Source organism: Micropterus salmoides, unplaced genomic scaffold, assembly GCF_014851395.1.
Source record: "Micropterus salmoides isolate LMB-PRFRI ecotype aquatic unplaced genomic scaffold, ASM1485139v1 Ms_hic_scaffold_9, whole genome shotgun sequence".
Taxonomy (NCBI): domain Eukaryota; kingdom Metazoa; phylum Chordata; class Actinopteri; order Centrarchiformes; family Centrarchidae; genus Micropterus; species Micropterus salmoides.
In genome coordinates this window covers 889,329-907,957 of record NW_024044681.1, presented here as the reverse complement: position 1 = coordinate 907,957, position 18,629 = coordinate 889,329, and the positions used below count along the sequence as shown (strand labels likewise).

General features: G+C 40.4%; 1 protein-coding gene across 1 annotated transcript; it reads left to right on the top strand.

Moving 5' to 3' along the window:
- Window positions 1-2,090: 2,090 nt before the first annotated feature.
- LOC119894803 (interferon gamma-like) lies at window positions 2,091-8,101 on the top strand. Its single transcript, XM_038707474.1, has 4 exons — window positions 2,091-2,440; window positions 3,343-3,414; window positions 5,765-6,040; window positions 6,738-8,101. Exons 1-4 carry the CDS (start codon window positions 2,318-2,320, stop codon window positions 6,882-6,884), a joined length of 618 nt encoding a protein of 205 aa, XP_038563402.1. The 5' UTR covers window positions 2,091-2,317; the 3' UTR covers window positions 6,885-8,101.
- Window positions 8,102-18,629: the final 10,528 nt, after the last annotated feature.

Here is an 18,629-nt window from a genome sequence, read left to right as displayed (position 1 = left end):
GACATTGGCCAAATAAAGTGTAACCTAGAAATATATTAGCATTACATTAACACGATATTTTTTAAATGTTATAATATTATACGGATACACTACTTTCTACTAGTTCCTCCTCCAGGTGGATAGTGCACCTGCGGTGGACAGATGCAGCCATTTTGCCTTTATGTGCTCCTACTAGCCGCCTTTCTTCTTGAGACCAACACATTCCCCTTGTTCTGCTTAACTGAAATTATTGTTGTAATAAAAATACACATTTCCACGGGGCCACTTATTACTTGAAGCCCCCACCAGCCCAAACCTTCCACCCACTGTGGGTGTCCGTTGGCCTCCGGCCCCGACTGTCCTCCTTTTTTGAAAATCAAAATATAGTTACCCTATTTTACCAGAACTGTGGCAGCTTCTTGCTCACATTAAACTAACCATTTTATCTGCTTATCCATTACTTTCAGCTAGTTCACATGTTTATCCATACTGTAAGCTATTTTAACAGTTTACTCATAAGTTTTAGCAAACTATTAAATCTTTTTATCTATTTCTTTATCTATTACTATCTAGTTTTCATGCACTTTTAATTGCAGCACGCGGTGGTAATGTATTAAAGTTCACTCAGATTGAAGGGCAGCTTACCAGTACCTCCGCAACACACGTGGATCTTTGTTCTTTTAATCAAATCACAATGTCTTGTCTTTCTTTTTAATTTTGAGTTACTTAATTAGTTGAACAATCAGTGTTTCCCCTGACAACTGCTGCAGTACCTTCTGTGCTGCAAATACTGTATGAAAATATGTGAATTCATCCGCTGCTGAAAATTAAAACGACAGTGAGCAGCTATTTTAGGAAATGTAGTTTTCACGTGAGAAAATCGTTTCAAAGAAAACTTCCAGTATAAGAACACCCATCTGCACGAGCAGGATTAAATAAATTACCAAACACAAACAGAGTTTCACTGGATTCATTGATATTATATTTAAATAATATCACACAGATTTATGGATATTAATTATCGGGGAAAGAAGTATGTCAATCATTTACTTCAGTAAATGTATAAAAGTATTTGTACTCATTATGCAGAATGGTGGAGTGGCAGGGTTATATTACTATGCTTTTAATGCATCATCATTATTGACTGATGCAGAACTATGACTGCAGTAACTCTCCTGAGAGAAATATCTGGCTCTTTAGCTGCTAAATGCTTCACCATGATCACCAGCTTGTCTCTAGCTGTGTCTGCCTGCTGTGTGCTGCTGAGCAGGTCGTGTGCGGCGGGTTTATCAGAACTCATCTGATGAGAGCACTTAGTCTGAACAAAAACACTAACTGTACTGTAAAATACTAAAACTAGGAGCTGAGAGAGACTTAAAAGCTCCGTAGAGCTGCAGATTTGGGGGTCAGACTCTGTAGGTTTGTCACTATGAGCACCCTTTTCACATTTTATTCCATTGTTAAATAAAGATATTGATAAGTTCCTACACCATCACCATCCTACTGCTGAAAATACTCACTACAGCACCGAATGTGTATCACTCAGAAAATAATTTCCTCCTGATTTTTGCAAAATTAACCAAAGATCTACATCTACGGCCGTGACACTAATAGCTTAAACAGTACCCTCAGTATGCTTGCGTACATATACAAACTGTCATCAGAAACCATTTTAGTTCCCAATGAAACCACTAGTGCAATAGATTGCTCAGCGTTCGTAATGCTTTCCATTACATTTCTACTGGATCTAATGATTTCCGACAAAGGCTGCAGCCTAAGAGCTCTTTCCAGTGGCGTCTGCTTCAATCTCAATACAATACATTGAGTTGCATGAAAATGCAGGCCTCTAATAAAGACCATCCGAGTTCCCAATATGCCCAGTAAAACCATGTATTGCATTGAAACTATTAGGTGATGTGCATTTCTGCAGTGAGCTAATGATTTGTGTTTGACATGCATGAGTGGGAGACCCCTCACCCACTTCTATGAAGTTTGGTGATTTAAAGGAAACTGCACAACCACATTTTCACACCTAGATCATCGCTGCATCAGACGCTCTCTCTCCCATGTATGTGTCTTACTCTCTCACCGAGTTATAAATAAAAGCTTTCATGACAACTCAAACAGTTTCAACCAACTTCAGGGCAAGAAGCACACGGCTGTTACACACTCAGTCAGACCAACAAGCAGTCAGCCAGACAGGTCTTCGGTCAGCCTGTATCCGTACTCAGCGTCGCTCCGACAGGGATTGAACTCGGCAGTCACAGCGGGCCCAGACAGGCTTGGGAATCGAACCAGCAACTAGCAGAAAGGGGTATTACAAGTCACCACTTCTAATATGATGGCTGTCACGGCGAGGGCAGTGGTCTTTCTGTGTCTCTGCTTGTCTGTGTGTCAGATCAGAGGCTTTCAAATCCCTCTGAAGATGAACAAAACCATCCAGAACCTCCTGCAGCACTATGTGAGTATTGCCAGTACTGCTAGTACTTCTACTGTTAGTTCTACTGATGCTCTTATTACTTGCACCTATGCTACTACCGGCATAGTATCACCCTCTGTGGTGCAGTACTTCAAGCTTTGTGTTTCCTCCTGTCTCTTTCACACACTAATGCTCTCACGATAAACACACACACATACACACATGTGCACGAGCACAAGCACGAGCACACACACGCACACTCCTTTTTTCATTTAGCATTTACTATTTGTATATTTAAAGAACTATTCTGGTGTTTTTTCCTGTTTTAGTCCATCAACTACAAATATGATCCACAATCATTATTTTTAGACAACTTTTATGTAAATTATATTATAGTTTTTGTGATAATGCAGTGGAAAAGGGGTCTTTGGTGATGCATTCAATGGCACTCCAACTTCAGAGAGATGGATGCTGAAAGCAACCTTTTTAATGCAAGAAACGGCCACATTCACAGTGTATTTTACATTTTTTTGACAACAGAGCTTGTCAATGAAATGCTTTGCAACAGATGACACTCAAATCTCAGATGTCTGGGTGTCCTTGAACGCACCACAATCAGTTTGTGATCGCCAACAAATAAATGCAAAATAGTGCTTTTCATATTTATTCTTGATTATTTTTTGGTCTTGTGGATAAGATTTTTTTTTACGATATACTTAAGCTCATAAATTAAACGCTTTGAAACAGACAGCTCTGAAATTTCAAAGGTCCAACTGTCCTTGAATGCACCAGTAATCACAGTTTTCAAAAAAGCCTTGGAGCGTTTTTATGATTTGTAATTATTGTGCTAAAAAACACAGATCTGGTGCCTCAAAGGGGGAACGACACTTGATTTACATCCAAAATAACCTGAAAAAAAATGTGTTTCTTTGTTTTTTTTGCAGAAAATTCCTCCTAAAGAGAGATTTAACGGGAAACCTGTCTTCAACAGGGAACCACTGACTGGCAAAATTGAGGTAAATAAAAGTCCACTTTGTTTTTGCACCAATTTAGCTTCGTAAAGTCTTTGTGGTCAGTTTGAGCCGGTTTAGGGTTTTATGCAATTCATACGTTCACTGCCTTTAAACTCACTCAAAGCCTCCAAAGAAATGTATAAAACATCAGAGATACTGTACGGCGATAAAAAGTTTTTCTGCCCTGAACTTAACCTGTAAGGCAGATCATTGTGTCCAACCGCATGATCTCAAACATAACCTTAAAGGAATAGTTCGACATTTTGGGAAATATGTTTCCTTTCTTTCTTCCCAAGAGTGAGAAAAGAAGATTAACTGCCACTGTCAGGACTGTGTGTTCACGATGAGCTGGAGTTAGGAACGCGGTTAGCCTAGCTTAGCATAAAGACTAGATGTAGGGGGAGACAGTCAGCCTGGGTCTTAAAGTGAGAAAATGCACCTCCTAACAGCTCTTCCAGTCTTATGCTAATCTAGGCTAATTGCCTCTTGACTCCACCTCAGTACTTAACGCACAGACATGTCTAACTCTGGAAAGGATGATTATTTCCCAACATGTTGAATTCATTGATTTATGATTTGGTGGAACCTGTTGGTGGTACACAGCCTGGGAGGCACAGATCAGGGCAAAAAACATTCACAAAGTCTGACAAATTAAGGTTTTATTAAGATTATTCAGGATATTTTTAAAGAGCTTTAGAGTGCAGCAAGTTTCACCGAGTGTTAGCGTATTTCCAAGTGCAGTGTTGTGGTGTGCATTAGAGACTGGACTGCTTTAAGCTCCTTCCATGTTCTCCTCCATCTTTAGCTAACTAGTCACTGAGTCAGCAGCTGGCTTCTTTCTTTCTCACTGCTGGCGGACACTGTGAGCAGCTTCTTTATTGCACAGGAGTTTTTTTGTTGAGGTTTTTGTGTGTTGTTTTTTTTTTCTTGCTGGCTCTGCATTGTGCAAACTTTGTGCAACTACTCTCAGGCTCCAAACCAAACTTTCACTCTTCACCATCAATGATACAAAGCATGCCTGGTTTCGGGTACTGAGCGCTAACACAACAATCAAACTACTAAACACCAACCCATGAATAACCTTTAGATGATGGAATGTTTGCTGCTTTTTGTGTGTGGTTAACAAGATCTAAATGCTAGCTCTAAACGCTATGGTATTTAGCATTGGTTCATGCTGTACCTACGAAAAATACTTGATGTTTTAAACTAGAAAGCCAATTTGAACATAGTTTTGGAAAAGCAAGTTGTGGGAGAGTGTCTGTGTACAATTGTAAGCTGGCTCTGTCAAGATTAGGACTTTTTTAGCCAATTTGCAGCACTTTGGCCCCTTGTTGGAACTGAAATCAGCAAGTTCATGTTGTCTTGACCCAACTGTGGCCTGAATCTGGCCCACGTGCTTGTTGGAAAAATTATGAATGACACATTTTCTTAATTTGTTTCTTACAGCATTGAGATACATTAAATGTCAGGATTGACAGGGATCAGTTTGTTGTATAGAAAGTGGTATTTAACATAGACGTACAGGCCAGCCTCCCCACACCACCCTTCTGGGTTTTCCCGTTTTGTTTTTCCCTCACCACAAACAACATAGGTGTGACATTCATCATCTTCTTTGAATAAGTTCCAGTGTAGCATCCTCATGTGACTCATCTCAGTCAAAACATTGTTTTAGGCAAAAATTAACCTGTTAGGTCAAGAGTTTCATATATACATGTTTCAGTATTTTGAAGGATTACATGCCTACATAAATTCTGAAGAAATTCTGCTCCTTGAAAACCCACTAGATCATTTGAAAAAATATACTAGTAGAGTAATGGCACTTCACCTGCTTCCAAGGTGCCAGAAATGATCTAGATTCAAAACTACAACAACATGTGTGGGTCATCAGGTTCATCAAGGCTCGCTGAAATACCGTTTCATCAAGTTTAACACAGAACTTTGATGAGGGTAAGACCTTAAACCAGCACTTGTCTGACATTTAGTGAGTCTTAAAAGTGTGTCTTCACTAATTAATAAAATGTCCCTTATTACATATATTACATATTAATATTGCATATTACCCTTTAAGGCCTACTCTACGCTTAATTTAACTCCTTTGGGGGAAACCACAGAGTTTTTCCACTGTGTAAAAAACTTTTCAGCACCTTGAAGCTGAGACAAATTTTTCATACCAAAGGAACTCTTTTGCTCTTATATGGTTTAGCAAAATAACAACAAATGTGTACTTGAAACTTTCTCCAAAAAGCTGCATTTTTGCTATGGAAAATGCAGCAGAGAGAAATTCAGGATTAGTAAGCCATTAGTAATTTAAATATCACCTACCAGAAACAAAATTTTGTATTTGTGTTTTCAGGCAAAGATGGTGTTTATGGGTGGCGTTTTGGACACGTATGAAAAGCTGATTAGCCACATGTTGAAGCAGCTGCCCACCCCAAGTCCCCAGGAAGCCGGGACTCACCCCGCCTCCGCTGTTACCCCCGCCGCTGGCGGTGATGCTGAGGCGGGAGAGGGCGGAGATATCAGGGCGGAGCTGAGCTACATCCTGAAGACGGTCCAGGATCTGAAGCAAAAAGGCTACCGTGAGCAGGAGAAGCTTCTGCGGGGACTGCAGGCTCTCAAACACATCCAGGTAAAGAGACATAGACTCACACTGAGAGAGAAAGAGAGAGAGCAATAATATATTACATGTATGCAACAACTGGACTGTTGGGCTTTCAACCTGGGTAGAAACAATACAGTGTTTGGCTTATGTGAGCTTAAACTAAAGCTCATGCAGCGATGACAGAGGGCAAATGTAGGGTTTAGATTACGATTTATGAAAGATTTATGTAGGGCCTATGAATACAGCCTTAAAGTAAGACTTAACGAAGGGTTATTTGGAGGGTTGATTTATTACTTAAAATAAAGCTTAAGGTTAGAATAGAGCTTATTTTAAGGGGTTGTGCAGGACTTACAGATGGCCTATGTGAGGTTGAGTTAAAAAGAATTTATGAAGGGCTTAAATGAACATTTATGGAAGGTTTATGTAGAGAGTACACAGTGAAGGGCTTATGATGTGAGGTTTATGTGGGGCGGCTCGGTGGTGCGGTGGTTAGCCTCACCACAAGAAGGTCGAGGGTTCAAACCCCGGTTACCCCGGCCTTTCTGTGTGGAGTTGACACGTTCTCCCCGTGTCTGTGTGGATTCTCTCCGGGTGCTCTCTTCCTCCCACCGTGAGTGGTTGTTCATCTATGTGTGGCCCTGCGATGGACTGGACAGGTCCCTGATGTCAGCTGGGATTGGCTGTAAATGTAAAATTTCCCTCCCCGTCTCGCCCTCTGTTCTAGATGGATAACTTCGTCATCCAGAGCAAAGCATTGTGGGAGCTGCCGTGGCTGTACGAGGAGGCGAGCACACTGACCGAAAACATCAGGATGGAGAGGAGGCGCCGACGTCGGCAAGCGCGGAGGGCCAAAACTCATCTGAGAGTCTAGAACACGCGCAAGATGTCAACAATGACAGTAACAAAACAAAGTGCAAAAGACAAAACAGTAAAACACAGACACAGGATATTTAATGACAAACGTAAAAGTGACAATACAACATGTGAAATATTTCCATATTTAAACCAGCATACCAAGTTATTTTTCTGTTTTTAGAGGTTATCAAAGAGATTATTTCATAGATATTTATTACATTGACATTTTATTTACTATTACAGCAGTCTAAGCCTAATAAATATGGTCATTTTGTAATATATAGAGATAGATATAGATATATTTTTTATGGAAGTTCGGTCGGTGCTCGATACTTGAAGAGTGGCGGTTTGATTCTGGGAAATGTTTGTTACTGCAAGATCTGGGCAGCTGATAACTAATTGTATTCAACATGGAGTTTCACTCACTTCATCAATCACAGAATTATTTAAAATCACCTGGAAATACTTGATATCTTGATATTTACCTATTCTATAACGGCAGATGATTTAACGCCCAGAAAATCAACCAGACAGATTTATAATATCTTTAATTATCAGCAGCTCAGGTTTAAAATTAAGTTTAATTACTTGAATGGCAAATCACATGTGATCTTGTCTTGTAAAATGTTTTTTCTATTTTAGCATTTCTCAAAAATAAGACAAAAAAAAGATCAATCAGAAAAGAAAAAGTATGAACTTGTGATGTCAAACTCCCCCCTCGATATGTTTTCACATATGATATTTACAGTATTTCACCTTTAAAAAAAAAAAAAAAGTATCACATGTGAAAGGCATCTTACATAAGTAATTGTTGGTTTCCCTTTGTACATTGCATTTGACTTTTCATCAATGATGCAGAAGTTTTGATAAATGATAAATATTGAACGGTCACTCCATGAACCCCCCACCAACATCACCACTGTACCGCCTAAATTAACTTATGATGATGATGATGTTTACAGTACAAAGCACACCAGAGTTTAATGCTGATGTACTTAAATGTACCACAAGTCCTTTGAACATTCAGGTACAGGAACTCGGCAGCTGTGGTAGTACTATACTCTTTAGGGATTTTTGTATTTTCCTAAAATGTTGTAATTTTTCTATATTTATTTTTGTATTTAACATGTCTATTTAATATTGACTGATGTGACTGACTTTTGTTAATTTATTGTGTATTTATTGATTGGCACATGGAGACAAATGAAACTGAATAAAACAGAATGAACTTAATTTTCTGATTCGTGACATTATTCTTTTATGATGATAAGATGCACTTCGTTGTTGATGTGATGTGGCTATTAAAGCAATAATCTCTAAGATTTTTATTGATGTTCTGTTAAATCATTATTTATCAACACAATGAAGCCTATGTCCGTACTGCTGCAGCTTCTCATTAAAAGCATTTAACAAACCACGAGTTGACCTTTGTTATGATATAGTCACAGGAAATGCAATGTGTTAGCACTGGTCGCTATCATTCATCAAAAATGGATCAGCCTTTGTGAGCTGTTTGCAATGCAATGCAATTTCTCAGCAAAGTAATCAACTCCTTTCGCTGCACTGTAGCTCAGGTTCAAAACTAAGTTTTATGCCGTGTGTAGCATAAAATCAGATCATGGTTGCTCACAGACTGATGGAAAAAGGCCACTTACTTTTTTGGCTTATTTATTAAAACGACAATAGTTTCTTTTACCAGAATCAAAACAACCTGGACTGAAATCTTAAGGATTACCACTTTAAAGTTTAGTCCATTGTTACACTTGCATTTCTGACTTTTTTGTGGGCCAAGAAGAAGTTTATTTCTGCTGTTTTGACAGCTTTCACCAAGATTCACAGTGTTGACTGCGAATGAGAGGAAATAAATATCGTATGATAAAGAAGATCCGGTTTGATTTCCCTATGTTGCTTTTATCTATTTTGTAACTGCCTTGTTGTTGAAATGTGCAATACAAATAAGCTTGTCTTGACTTGACTTGTGTGCTCCTACCATTGGTAAGTATTCTACATAGTTAAATGTTTTTTTATTTTTTATTTTAAGTTTATTGTTTATCTATGATTGGGAGTCTACACAGGAGGTATCATTCTGAAAACTGACCGGATGCTCTATGCCGTGTGTGATTTCCTGCCTGACTCAGTCTGCTCTGTGTATCCTGACCCTGTCAAAAATAGACTAGGTATGTATTTTAAGCCGCACAGAGCGGAAAGCTATCTCTGGGACGCTTCTGAAACTCACACCGGTGCGTCTGGCAGAATCACAATGCATTGTTGGCCTCACGCTCACCACTGACATGCCTAGTGGCACAAAACCGTAACACTTCTTTCTTGCAGAAAAGATAATTCTCAGTTTTGTCTGCATTATGCTGAAGAAAGTTCAGGTACAACACAACATTTCTTTGACACAATAATCTCACCTCAAGGTTCTACTAAAGGAACATGAATATAATATATTAAGTTGAGTTATTAATTGAAGATGTTCATTGCACATTTTGTGCATTTCTTTCTGAGCACTTTTAGGACCTCTTGTCTTTAAAGTCAACCGAGACAAGTTGAGACAACTCGTGTGATACAATGGAAGCTGTTCAAATTATCAGCTTTGAAACTTGCTTTGATTTGTTTCATTCACAGGACTGTTGTAACCTGGTAATAATGCTAGATACATTTTGGTGTCGTCTGCATAAAATATGATCCAATATGTTTTATTTGTTAACGGAAGCATGTAAATGTAAATAAAAGAGGACCTATAATTGAGCCCTGGGGAGCTCCCCATGCCATTTTGGTCTGCTTGGATGCAGAGCTGCCAAGTAAGAGATAAATAACTCCAAACTACTTTATATGCAACGAGGTAGCTTAGTTCAGTTGTTCTCAATCTAGGTGTTGTTCCCCTCCAAAGGGTCACCAGAGTAATCTGAGGGTAGTGAGATAATTAACGGCATAGGAAATAAGTTTTCTCAGTTTTAATTTTTGGAATTTTTCTCCAATGTTTTCTGTTAATTGTAAAACTACTGCTGTTGTAACTCCATCACAGAGAACCACATTGTGCTTCAAACAAAAATGAAATTTTGCTACTCTGTTTTGTGCTGAATTTCACAGACCATGATCCTCTGCAGGCAGACAAGCGGGTCGGGGTATTTCTGCAGCTGCAAAAACTCAGACCCCGACCCTCCCTCCAGCCCACAGCCATGCTCTTCCTGTGACCTCACTTATGGGAAACAATAGGTAGCCTTCTTTTACTGTAACTGCAGCCCTTACCCACAATGCACCATGAGCGCTCTGTGTGTTTGTGAGGTTGTGACTTCTAAGAACTGGAGCTGTGCTTCCCCACAGCAGCTGGAGAGCAGAGCTGTGTTTGTGTGTGGTCACAACACTGTCTTAGAGGGACTTCACAACCGTTGTGAGATGCAAACAAATTGACAGATATATCATTTTTCAATAATTTCTTTAAAGAAAAATGTTGTGTTTTGTTACTTTGTTTGTCAGAGGGTGGTGTGACTTCCTCAGTGGCAGTGTTGAGATGTTATTCAGCCTGCCAGCAGCAGTCAGATCAACATGAGATGTAACATTCCCAGAGCCAAAATAAAGAAGAAGTATAGAGCCACATTACAATATTTTAGCTAGGTCAGTCTTCTTGGTTGTACTTGGACTTCAACTTAAAGCCTAATTCTGGTGTTATCCGATAAAAAGACCCAAACTAACAATGTGTTAGTCCATCTCTCAACACTTCCTGACTTCCTGTCTGTGGCTCTCAGCTCCATAAATCTTTAAAAACAGAAAATAGATAGTTTTAGAATCAGCTGGGAACAGGTATGGATGGGTGGATTAAAAATAGGCTCATTTGTTGGGGACTATTTTCAGCGGCGGATGAACCAACATGTGGCACTCTAACGAGTATTTGAGGCAGCAGGACGGTGTCAGTGGGACTGAGACAGAATACACTACAGTGTGTGTGTTCATGGGGATGAAGGAACATGTGACCCAGTGCAGCAGTGAGGCTCACTAATGGGTTTTTAATAGTTTCTGGACAACAATGGAGGGAGAAGAGACATCAGGCTGAGAGACACACCCAGTACTTGTTACTTAGGATCTTTTCATGAGATTTGTAGACGAAGAAGAAAAATATACAGTCTGACCAGACTTTTAAATGCACTAAACCATAATCCCTTTAAACCTGCTCAAACTACAACACACTACCGTTTCCAACGTTGTTTTTCTTCGAACAGAGGCTTTAAGTTCAAATGAGGAAACAAACTAAATAACATGGTGGATGGGGTGAATGAGTTGGCTGGCAGTTATAAAAGAAATTAGATGAGTAGCCAATGTATCTCTGTCTGCACTTTACTTTGTGCTTTGTCTTCAACCACATGTTTCTGCTGTTGGGGTGTGGGGGGCATTGAGGGGGTGGACTGTTACATGGTAAAGGGCACTTCAGTAGTGCAGCAATGAAAACCATAGTGACACAGAGACATTGGTAGTCAAGCTTCACCCCCCACCTCTGTTTCTGTAGTCGCTCTGCGTGTTTTATGTGTGTGTGGGTTTCAGTGTTAGTCAGCATGTTGCAGACGCTGTTGCAGGAAATAGGAAATTAGTTTTTGCATGTCTATACATGACAGATGAAACTCTGCGCTGCTGCAAATAGGCTGCAGAGGGGCATGATGGACTGAGGACACATCAACAAACAAATATTTTGGCTCAGATCCGTTTCCTTAGGTCTGTGTTGCCAAAAACACCCTGCTGCCTGCTGTGTTTGCAGGAAAGGACAAGTCAAAGCCATGCTAGCCGCTCTGTGAGGCTTTAAAACACAGCTGTGCTTTGAGCTAAATGCTTGCTCGTGTTGGGAATTGTTGGGTCTTTGTAAACAATATTACAAAAAGTACGAACTAGACCTGCTCTACTGTATGTGAAAAGCGCAATAAGATAACTCTTGTGAATTGGAGCAATATCACTAAAATTGAACTATGCTAATGTCAGCATGCTAAAATGCTCACAGTGACACAATGATGCTGATGTTTAGCCGGTAAACCATGATTACCATCTTACTTTAGCATGTTAGCATCCTAACATTTGCTAATTAGCACAAAGTACAGCTGAGGCTGATGGGAATGTTATTAGCTTTGCAGGTAGTTGGTCATAAACAAAAGTATAGGTCAAATTGAAATGCTGACCTGATGATGAGGAAAGTCTTTAGGATTCATCTTCTGAGGAATATGAATATCTGTACAAAATGTCATATCAATCGATCTAAGATTTGTTGAGATATTTTCAGTCTGGACCAAAATGTTGGACGAACTAACAAGTTGTGCTGCAGGAAAAAAACTAAACATAATGAGCAAGTGTTTCAGTTTGAACATTTTACATCATCAACAGGAAATCTGTCTGTTTCTCACACATACACGCACAGATAACTATCTAACCACTGAAACAAGATCAAATAATCATGAGGAGATAAGGAATATCGTCTGCTGTCTGTGACTGCTACAGTGTGAAGTGGCTGTAACAGTGTAGGAAGTCGAACAGAGGACTAGAACAAAGCACTAACAGGTAATTAATAACAGATCTAAATACAGAACTCTTTTAAATATTCAGATTAAGGTGGAAAATATGTAAAAGAGGACACATTACGGGCTAAAAGCATTTTAAAAATTCAAAATCAATTAATGTAATTGGAATTGCTGAAACCTGTGGATCCTGCAAAGTAAATCTGCATACGAACAATTACACGGTAAATTGTGCCCTCCACAATAGTAACACATTTTTACAGTGCTAACAACGGAAGGAACGCAGAAGTCAAAAATGAAAGCCTTTTACTGGACAAACAGTTGGTGGCGCTAATTCTCCAGTCTGAGAATAAGAAAACAAATCCAGTGGGGCAAGGCAGGCAGGTTACAAACAGGTGAGCAGGTGGAGGTAGCAGTTAGGTGGCCAGGATTGGAGGGATTGTCCGAATGCATCTGGTGGACAGATGGAGAATGGCTGTTCTGGAAAGTGGCTGGAGGCAGACTATGCAAAACAACTGAGGCAGCGGACGTGACAACAAGATAAAATCAGAAAACTACTTCCTACTGAAATAATAGTCTCAGTAACAACTGTTCACGGTGTGATGTGGGGGTTTAGAGCTCCAACAGGGCTCTCTGACTTCAGGCCTGTGGCTCTAACATCACATGTCATGAAGACAGACATGAGAGACTAGCTCTGCAGCACCTGATGCTTGTGTGTTTGTGTCTGTGTGTGTGGTTAAAGAGGAATGGGGGGTTATATGTGTTATATGTGTCTACGTTTTTACACTTCACTTACACGCGATTGCCTGGACCCATCGGGGGTTGGCTGTACTGCAGATGATAATCGTGATGATTATAGAGAGCTTCGTCAGAAGGTGCGTAAGCAACCACCTTCAGCTCAACACAGCAAAAACCAAAGTGCTTTTGACACAGCAAGAGGCCCCATAGCCGTCATAATAAAGAGGGAGCGGGTAGAAATAGTAGACACCTACAAGTTCATCGTGGTGCAACTCAACACTAAACTGGACTGGATAGACAACCCCAACACTCCTTTCCTGTAGAGGGCCTTGGTGTCTGTCCAGTCTCTCTCCCACCATCTCTACTCCCTCCCCTCTTATTGGGACGGCTGTGGGGCCTTTTGCTGAGCAAGCTCTTCTTTCTGAGTTTGCACCAGGCTGTTACAGACATTGTACCAGTTTCATATTCTTTACTGTGGTGTGCTGAGGAGGTGGCATCTTATTGTATCATATCCAGACCCACAAGGACACTGATGGTTTAGTGAGTGTTTCAAATTTCTCTTTAAATTAAATTCTACTTACTCGCCTTGTACTCAAAACATTGGCACATAAAATTAAAGGATCTTCATGGTAAAATACTACCAGTGTTACGTGTTACAATATGAAAATACTGCATGTTATATATGAACTGGGCCTTTAAGGGATCCTGAGTTTATGTGTGTGGATAAAAAAGATTATTCTGACATTTGACTTCTGACAAGTGGTTCTTCAGGTGCGTTTGTCCCCCAGTGTTTCAGGGTTTCAGTGTGTTTCATAGTTTCACTGAAAATGCTGACTGTTCAGAAGGAGAAAAAAAAGCATCATAGCTCTCACTCACTCACACACTCACACACACACACACACACACACACACACACACACAGCTCATTAACATAACAGACAGAAATGCAATGTGGCATTTCCATGAAGTTACGTGTTGTTTCCTGTTGCAAAGGAAGCTCTGAGTTCTCACACACACACACACACACACACACACACACACACACACACACACAGCTAAGTTTCACATTAAAGTGATAGTAAGCAAGAATAGAAAGCAGCAATAAAAGAGTAGAAGACATTCTACTATTGTTATTATAATCATTAACATTACAATTATTATCATTAACACTACTGTAAATATCTGTACCATTTTTCATTCAGGCTATAGTTGTGATTTGGCGCTATATAAATAAAATTGAATTCCGCCCCCGCTGCTCCGATTCTCCAGCCAATCTCCTGCTCCAATCTCCCCTCACTCGTGAATAAGACCCCGACGTACTTGAACTCCTTCACTTAGGGTGTCTCATTCCCTACCTGGAGTTGGCACTCCACTGGTTTCCTACTGAGAACCATGGCCACAGATTTAGAGGTGCTAATCCTCATCCCAACCGCTTCACACTCTGCCACGAGCCGATCCAGTGAGAGCTGAAGGTCACGGACCGATGATGCCTTCAGGACCACATTATCTGCAAAAAGCAGTGACGAGACCGCTCCTCACCACGACTACGCCTCGGTATCCTGTCCATGAATATCACAAACACGATTGGTGACAAAGCGTAGGACTGGCGAAGGCCAACCCTCACCTGGAAAGAGCCGTTGGTAGAAAAAGCAGTTCAGAACAGAGCGTTCAGAACAGGAGGAAACCTGAGGTTTGTGCTCACAGTGATTTCTTATAAATGCTTTAACCTGATTTTTTGAAACTTTGGCCGTGTTTAACATGAACATCCAACATTGTAACATTGTAGATAAAATGTGGAAAAGCATAATAGGTCTCCTTTAAAGAGATGTGTCATCCAAGACAGCCCCTCCACACCCAAAGCTTTTAGCATATCTGGGTGGATCTCATCAATCCCTGTGGCTTTGCCACTGTGGAGTTGTTTGACCACCTCAGTGAGAAACCCCCATCAGCCTTCAGCTCTGCCTCTACAAGAGAGGGCGTGTCAGTCGGATTTAGGAGTTCCTCAAAGTGTTCCATCCGCCGCCTAATTACCTCCCCAGTTGAGGTCAACAGGGTCCCATCCTTACTGTACACAGCTTGGACGCTTCCCCACTTCCCCCTCCTGAGGTTGCGGACAGTTCTTTAGAACTTTGGTGCCGACCGAAAGTCCTTCTCCATGTCTTCTCCGAAACTTCTCCCACACCCGCTGCTTTGCATCTGCCACAGCAGAGGCTGCAGCCCTTTGGGCCTGTCGATACCTTACAACCGCCTCCGTAGTCCTCTGAGACAACAAATCCCGGAAGGCCTCCTTCTTCAGTTGGATGGCTTCCCTGACCACCGATGTCCACCACGGTGTTCGAGGGTTACCGCCCCCTCAGGCACCTAAGACCTTGAGACCACAGCTTCCCACTGCGGCTTCAGCAATAGAAGCTTTGAACATTTGAAATTTGTTGTTCCTGTAAATGCTTGTCACCCCTCCCCAAAATGGTAAACATGGAAAAGGAGCATTGAATAAAGATGCTTACATTGATTTCAGATCTTAGTGTTTGTATGTGGGTGTTTTAATGGGAATGTGGGTCTTTCAGATCAGTTTAAGAAGTACCTATGATCTCGTTCCACATTTTATTGTGTGTCATGTAACGTGGGGAAAAGGTCTTGGTCTCGACTTTGTCTCAGCCCGAAAAAGTCTTAGTCTTGTCTCGGTCTCTGTAAACTCTGGTCTTGTTTTTGACTTTCGGTTTGGGCGCTCTTGAGTACATCACTAGAAGACAGCTCAGCTGTATCATGAACTATCATTCATACATTTACAAAAAAAAGGAACAAATACCACATAATTATGACTGATTTCACATATTTCGAACAGGTCTATTCTTTTTCTGATCAATAACAGAGAGACATGAAGAAGCCAATCACAAATAAACAATATTTAATTTAATTTCATTCATTTTGTGGCCAAAATAAATTAACTGCATTTCTCAGTTGAATCGGTTACACTGAATGATGCAGCCTAAAATCCATGGTGGATGAACTGGATGAAGAGTCCCGTGCAGAATCAAACTGGTCAGTCCCTCTGCTTAAGAAGCAAACAAGAACTGTTGCACCATAGACTTTGTATAGAACAGAGCTAACAGGTGAAAGGGTTGTCTGTGCTTTAATCTGAATGGACAACAGGTGTCATAACAGGTGTTATTTCGCCAATTAAAGACCAGAAGCGTCCAATCAGCAGCAGTGTAAAGTTAAAGCCAGAATAGTGTTTATGCTGCAGTTCCTCTAATGGCCACTAGATGCTGCTCCAAAACTCTGACTATGTTGAACTGAATGGGAAACCCCTAATATGTGCAACAGTCAGTAGCTACTTGCACTCCTTCTATTGTTTGTCAAAGTTAAGCTTTTCGCAATAAATGTTGCATTAAAAACATATTGAGAAAAGAGGAATCAATTGTCTTGATCGACAGGTGCAGGTTGCAGTTTGCCGTCACCATCGTAACTTCACCAAGGATTTTCTGGCTCCAGTGACTGACAGCGATGGCAGCTAGTGGCATCAAACCCTCCTGACAAAAGCCTCAAAGACTCTGGGAGCCGTAGGTGTCATTTACACTGGGGGCCACGGTGCAAAATGAACTTTTATGTCCACCAGCCAACGGCTAGTGAACGCTCAAAGTGTTCCAGCCACTCAATAAATTCCTATTGTTTTTCGCCTGGTGAGTGAAGTAAATCAACCAGCCATTTGTATCTGGTGATACTTTTGCACCCTGCTGGGGAAACTGGGGACCATTTTTAAATGGCTGATTTTTTTTTGTTCCCATCACTTTTTAAAAGCATAATTTGTTAAAAAAATTTCTGATAAATACCTTGCACCAAAAAGTATTAATTAACAAATGAAATGCTTTGTAAACATTTTTTTCTTTTTTGCACATTAACAAAACATGCAGTGCAAAGTAAATATAGAAGAAAAGTAACTTAAACTATAAAACAACAACTTGACCCCAAAACGTGCATGTGCAAATCAGTAAGTTTTAGAAAGTCTGGACACAGTTTCTTCTTGTCCCAGTTTTCCGTTCGCTCCCTGGGAACCTGACAAACAGCTGTTGAGTCGCGTTTCGGTCATCTTGTTTCTCTAGCGTTAAAAAGTATGCAGCATCATCAACATAGTTAACGTTATTTCTAAACTTGTTTCTATTTTGTCATATTTTAGGGCAGTGACTTTGTTATCGCTGGGCTGATTTACATGGTGCTTTCTATACAGTTGATGTTGTTTTGGCGTTGTTTGATTGACATGCTGTTGCAGGTGTGTATTTTTCGGTGAACATTGTTGTGTGTTTTATGTTGAGTATTTTCGTGTTGTCAACCCTGTTGTAGCCTACACTTCGCCCTTTTGATGTCGTTATGCAATATGTTCCCTGGCCCGCCCTAATTTGTAATGATCTACTCCGACCTCATACTGATCCCCCGTTACATTTTATAAAATTGAACATTTAAAAAGTATTTTTATCTGAGCCCTTAGTTCCCCACCACTTTTCTTGCCCTTGGTTGGAGCATCACCTTCATCATTGTTTGTCCTGAGGGTGGCACTGGAGGAAAGGTCACGGGATCAGAAAAACAACATGGTAGATTGTCTTTTGAGCAAGAATAAAGGATGGATAGATGTTTCTGCAGACTTTTTCCTCTACTATGACATAAAACACGCGCTGGAGTGGTGACAATAACTTTTCAGCATGGCTGGCAGGGAAACTAATTTCCAGAGAGAAGTCAACCTTGGTTGAACTCTTGTGGTGTTCTGTGTTTGTGTGTCTGCTGACATCTGATGGACACACTGTCCAACTACAACCACTAAGCAGAGCATTTACACACAAACACATATTCCATCCTTTTAAACACTGTGCACCTCTTTCTGTTTTTAAAATAGATTAATATTGACATATCTTTTTATGATTCTTTTGCAAGACTTGTGTTTTCTTACTATATTTCTTGGGACCGTTAAGCAGCAAAATACCGAAGCAAACTTCTTGTATGAGAATACCTACTTTGCAATAAACCCTATTCTGGTTCATAAAGAGTGTCACATTGGCTCTAATGATGCATTTAAATCACAAGATGGCAGCAGAGCACCCAGCTAAAATGAATGCACTAGAAGGAACACACACCTGGCAGTGCCTTGTTACCCCCTGCTGTGCGCTGATGACCCACTGTTCACTTTCTTTTTTGTGTGTGCCCCTCTCTCTTTTTCTCTCTCATTTTGGGTTTGTGTTTCAGTCTGGATCATTTCATTTAACTGTTGTGCCCTGGTTGTATTGTTTACTCTCTGTATGTCTTAGTCTGTTATCATATTTCCGTGTTTTTTTGTCATCGTCTTTGGTTTCTTTGTGTCTCTGCGCCTGGTTCTTAAGGTATGTTGTTGATACTTTGTTGTTGTCCTGCATCTTCTGTCTGTTATTTTATTTAATCCCCACAGGAGACCTCCATCTCCTCCCGGGCCATTATTGTAAATAATAATCTGTTCTTAATTGACTTGTCTGGTTAATTGAAGGTAAACTAAATAAAATCGTGGA